General features: G+C 39.7%; 1 protein-coding gene across 1 annotated transcript in view; it reads right to left on the bottom strand.

Moving 5' to 3' along the window:
* Positions 1–5290, bottom strand: part of CREBL2 (cAMP responsive element binding protein like 2) — a 29040-nt gene that overhangs the window by 4060 nt on the left and 19690 nt on the right. The window contains exons 2-3 of the mRNA XM_017873135.1: positions 4440–4637; positions 2720–2864 (exon numbers count right to left, since the gene is read on the bottom strand). Coding sequence (XP_017728624.1) covers positions 2720–2864; positions 4440–4637 — 343 coding nt within the window. The remainder of the gene's footprint in view (positions 1–2719; positions 2865–4439; positions 4638–5290) is intronic.

The following is a 5290-nucleotide window of genomic DNA, read 5'->3' as shown; positions in this document are numbered from 1 at the left end:
AAAAAAAAAAAAAAATTAATTAAAAAAAAAAAGGTTTGCAACATTTCCTTATAGCTATTTAAAGTACTCCCAGAGTAATCACAATAATGAAGAAATCAACATAGGACATATTCATTTTAACAGCTGTTTTTTTTTTTTTGAGACGGAGTCTCGCTCTGTCGCCCAGGCTGGAGTGCAAAGGCCGGATCTCAGCTCACTGCAAGCTCCGCCTCCCGGGTTTATGCCATTCTCCCACCTCAGCCTCCTGAGTAGCTGGGACTACAGGTGCCCGCCACCTCGCCCAGCTAGTTTTTTGTATTTTTTAGTAGAGACGGGGTTTCACCATGTTAGCCAGGATGGTCTCGATCTCCTGACCTTGTGATCCGCCCGTCTCGGCCTCCCAAAGTGCTGGGATTACAGGCTTGAGCCACTGCGCCCGGCTGACATACTCATTTTAAAGTCTCCAGTTTCTTCAACAAATGTTGCTTGGACAACTAGATACTCACATGCAACACATGGACTCCCACCTTACACCATATAGAAAAATTAATTCACAATGGATCAACCACCCAAATAAAAGAGTAAAAACCATAAAATTCTTAGAAAACATGAGGCAGGTAAATCTTCATAACTGTGGATTTGGCAATGGAGTCTTAGATATGACACCAAAAGCATGAGTAACAAAAGAACAAAAATCGATACATTGGACTTCATCAAAATTAAAATATTTTGTGCATCAAAGAACACTATCAACAAAGTGAAAAGAAGCCTAGAGAAGGGGAGAAAATATCTGCAAATCATGTAAAAGGTTTTGTAACCACAGTAAAGAACTGTTACCAGTCAATGACAAAACCTAATTAAAGATTAGCAAGGGACTTGGACATTTCTCCAAAGAATACATACAAATGGCCAACAAGCACATGAAAATATGTTCAACATCATTAGACATTAGGGAAATGCAAATAAAACACAATGAGATATCACTGCATACTCATTAGGATGGCTATAGTTTTAAAAAATGGAAAATAAGTATTGATGAGATGTGGACAAATTGGAACAGACATACATTGCTGGTGGGAATGTAAAATGTTTCAGGTACTATGGAAAACAGTTTGACTATTCCTCAAAAATTAAACATAGAATTGCAATATGGCCCAGTGATTTGACTTCTAGTTGTATATACAAATGAATTCAAAACAGGTATGCAAACAAATACTGTACAAACATGTTCACAGCAGTACTATTCACAATATCTGAGAAGTAAAAACATATGTCCATCAATGGATAAACAACTGTATATATATGATTATCTGACCATAAACAGGAATTAAATACTGATGATACATGCTATAATGTGGATGAACCTTGAAAACATTATACTAGGTGACAGAAGCCAGACACAAAAAGTCACATACTGTATAGACTCCATGTATATAAAATATTAATATATAGAATAGGTAAATCCACAGAGACAGAAAGCAGATTCATGGTTGCCAGGGCTTGGTGGAAGAGGGCAATGGGAATTAACTGCTTAATGGGTTCAGGATTTTCTTTTGAGGTGATCAAATGTTTTATAACTAGATAGACGTGATGGTTGCACAACATTGTGAATGTACTAAATGGCTCTCAATTTTTATGTTAAGTGAATTTTACTTCAATTAAAAACAATCCTTACAGTGATGGGCTACTGCACTAGGGAGCCTGGACTAGGTGAGGACAGGTTCTACCATGAAAGCTGTGTGACCTTGGGCACCTTACCCAGCCTTTCTGCTATTTTTTTCATCTATAAAATAAGTATAATTCCTTAACACAATCATTGTAGGGAATATTTAAGATAAACATAAATGAAAGTACTTTGTAAACTGTAAATCGAAATACAAACAAAGGTAGTATTATTAACAAAAAGCTAGATTAGTGCCACTCCCATTTATGGACTAAGTCTGTTAATAATAAAATTTTGATAAATTTATCAGTTGCTCTTTATAGACTCCATGTAAAATGCATTTTAATATTTAGAATCTGATGCCATTTCTTTTTTTTTTCTTTCTCGCTCTGTTGCCCAGGCTAGAATACAATGGCATGATCTTAGCTTACTGCAACCTCCACTTCCCAGGTTAAAGCAATTCTTGTGCCTCAGATTCCTGAGTAGCTGGGATTACAGGCACACACCACCACGCTTAAGTTTTGTATTTTTAATAGAAACGGGGTTTCACCATGCTGGCCAGGGTGGTCTCAAACTCCTGGCCTCAAGTGATCTGCCCGCCTCCGCCTCCCAAAGTGCTGGGACTACAGGCATAAGCCACCACACCTGGCCAGAATCCAATGCCATTTCACCTGCTTATTAGTGTATTAAAAATGGCTCAACATTTTATTTAAAGACATACTAAGAAAAGTGGTCAACAGAAACCCTACCTTGAGATACCCCCTTTTTTCCCCCCTTTTGAGACAGGGTCTCATGATCATGGCTCACCGCAGCCTCAACCTCCCTGGGCTCAGGTGATCCTCCCACCTCAGCCTCTCGAATACCTGGGATTACAGGTGTGCACCACCATGCCCAGCAAATTTTGGTATTTTTTTGTAGAGATGGCGTTTTGCCATGTTGCCCCAGCTGGTCTTGAACTCCTGGGCTCAAGTGATCTGCCCACCTCAGCCTCCCAAAGTGCTAGGATTATAAGCATGAGCCACTGCGCGCAGCCGAGATACCCTCTTAAATATAAACTCTCCCATTGATTGCACTTACAGGAATTGCTATTAGCGTCTGTCTTCCCAGCCTTGGTATGCCTGCTTGAGTTCTGCTGAGATTTGTTCTGCTCTTCTCCAGTGAGTAAGGCCTTTATTTCAGAAGGGATTTTTCCTTGGTCCATTGCCATGCACCACTGCTTGTACTGAAATATGTAAAACATATTTAAATAAACCTTTACTCGTCAGAGTTCAGGAACCACTGGTAGAAATCCTAGACATAAGAACTCCCATGGCTAGAGGTCATGTTCGCTGCTGGGAAACCCATTTTCCACGGTATTACCTATTTATAAACTGAAGACATATATGAGATCTGCCATCTTTCAGAAGAGGTGGAAAAACAGCTGCTGAATCGTCTTTGATGTATTGGAGTGTTGCTCAGATTTAAAAGGCCCCTGTGGTTAAAAGGACATCTCCCCACAGTGTGCCACTAGTTAGAATTCATCTTTTATATATATATATACTTGTCACAGTATTATTTCTACTCCCAAAATAAAGAAATAAATGTCAGTAATTTCCTTTCTCTCTTTAACAAGTAATCATTAAACGTCTACTATCTACCAGAGTGCATGCTAGGGACTTTGGGGTATACAAAACAAAGCTGACCAAAGATTCTGCCCTCAAGTGGCTTACACTGCAGAAAGTAAGAAATAATTGATAGCATGTCACATATTCAACACATCAAAAAAATCTACTGAATAGTATATATCTGGACAATATACACAACACTGTTCATGTCCCTCTCTTCATGTTCCAACCTTGTTGTCTTACTTTCTAAAAACCTGTGGATGCCTGTCCCAGTTGTGTAATGATCACGGTAATATCATCTCTCTCTTCTGTCACTTCCTTCCTCAGCTCACAATAATGGAGTTTCAATTCTGTTTTACCTACTCTCTTTCACATTTTTACAGCCACTGTCCAACATCTGAATGGATGAGTGAATAAAACATGTAAAATAAATAAAGTCACTTGGCCAGGTGCGGCGGCTCACGCCTGTAATCCCAGCACTTTGGGAGGCCAAGGCAGGTGGATCATGAGGTCAGGAGATCGAGACCATCCTGGCTAACACAGTGAAACCCCGTCTCTACTAAAAATACAAAAAAAATTAGCTGGGCATGGTGGCGGGGGCCTGTAGTCCCAACTGCTTGGGAGGCTGATGCAGGAGAATGACGTGAACCTGGGAGGCGGAGCTTGCGGTGAGCCGAGATTGCGCCACTGCACTCCAGGCTGGGCAACAGAGTGAGACTCTGTCTCAAAAAAGTAAATGATAAAATTTTAAAAAATAATAATAAAGTCACTTAAACACGAATGGTATGCCATGCACAGTTACACATTGTTATATTGCTTTGTCCACTTAGCAATATATTGTGAGTATCTTTCTACATCAGTAAATAGATGTGCACTGTGATTTTTACTGGCTACGAAGTAGTCCAATATATGAATGTAGTAACATTTATTTAACCAGTCCTTTATTGTTGTCCATCTGGGTTATTTTCCATTTTCTTCTCTCATAAACAGTCCCTCAGTGTGACAGTCATGTACACTCTGCTCCCACCAGCAGTGTATGAAGATGCCTATTTGCCCCCATCCTGGCTAACAGGTTAATATTCTCTCCCATGTTTGCCAACTGCACAGGTGATAACTGGTATCTTCCTATTTTAATGTATTATTTATTTAACTGTTAAGGTGATTTTTTCATGTGTTTATTGACGATTTCTTACCATTTCCAGTTCCTCTCTGAGGGCACATATAGCTCTTTCTCGACTGGATACCAACTCTTCCAAATACTGATATCTCAGCTTTTTTCGGGCTCGGCATTCTCTCGCACTCTGGCGGCTCCTCTCAAGTTTTGCTTTCAAGTCAATTTTGGCTGGCTTCCGACCACGTTTACCGGGCTTCTTTACTTTGCCTCCAACCACCTTCAGCAAGCGAGAGAAGAAATAATTTTTCCCTTAGTTCTGTGTACAGAAAAGTAACTATGGCTGCATATTAGCAAAGAGAACATTTACAAACAAAACTTGAGTGAAGCCTATGGAACTAAGAAAGCATAATCCCATCAAATGCCTTCTGGGTCTTTGCCTCATAATTTATTTTCTGACACTTTTGAAACCATGAATGTGAAAGAAGAAATAATGTACATTTTTATTATTTATTTGATAATGAAGTTTAAATAGCTCACCAGTAAACTTTATAAACCATATGGAGATGGATAATAAAAAACTAAAAAAACTAGTAAATATTTTGTTCATGAATTTTTTTTTTTTTCCAGACAGGGTCTCACTCTGTCGCTCAGTCTAGAGTTCAGTGGCACAATCACGGCTAACTGCAGCCTCGACCTCCAGGGCTCAGGTGATCCTCCCACCTCAGCCTCCCCGGTCGCTATAACTATAGGCGTGAGGCACCATGCCCAGCTAATTTTGTATTTTGTTGTTGTTTTAGAGATGTGGTTTCACCCATGTTGCCCAGGCTGGTCTCCAACTCCTGGGCTTAAGTGATCTATTTGCTTTGGCCTCCCAAAGTGCTAGGAGTAAGCCATGGTCCAGGCACCCTCTTTTTTTTTTTTTTTTTTTTT

Source organism: Rhinopithecus bieti, unplaced genomic scaffold (assembly GCF_001698545.2).
Source record: "Rhinopithecus bieti isolate Rb0 unplaced genomic scaffold, ASM169854v2 scaffold_110, whole genome shotgun sequence".
In the NCBI taxonomy this organism is placed as follows: domain Eukaryota; kingdom Metazoa; phylum Chordata; class Mammalia; order Primates; family Cercopithecidae; genus Rhinopithecus; species Rhinopithecus bieti.
Note: the sequence above shows the minus strand (reverse complement) of the source record. Positions and strands in the feature narration are given on the sequence as shown.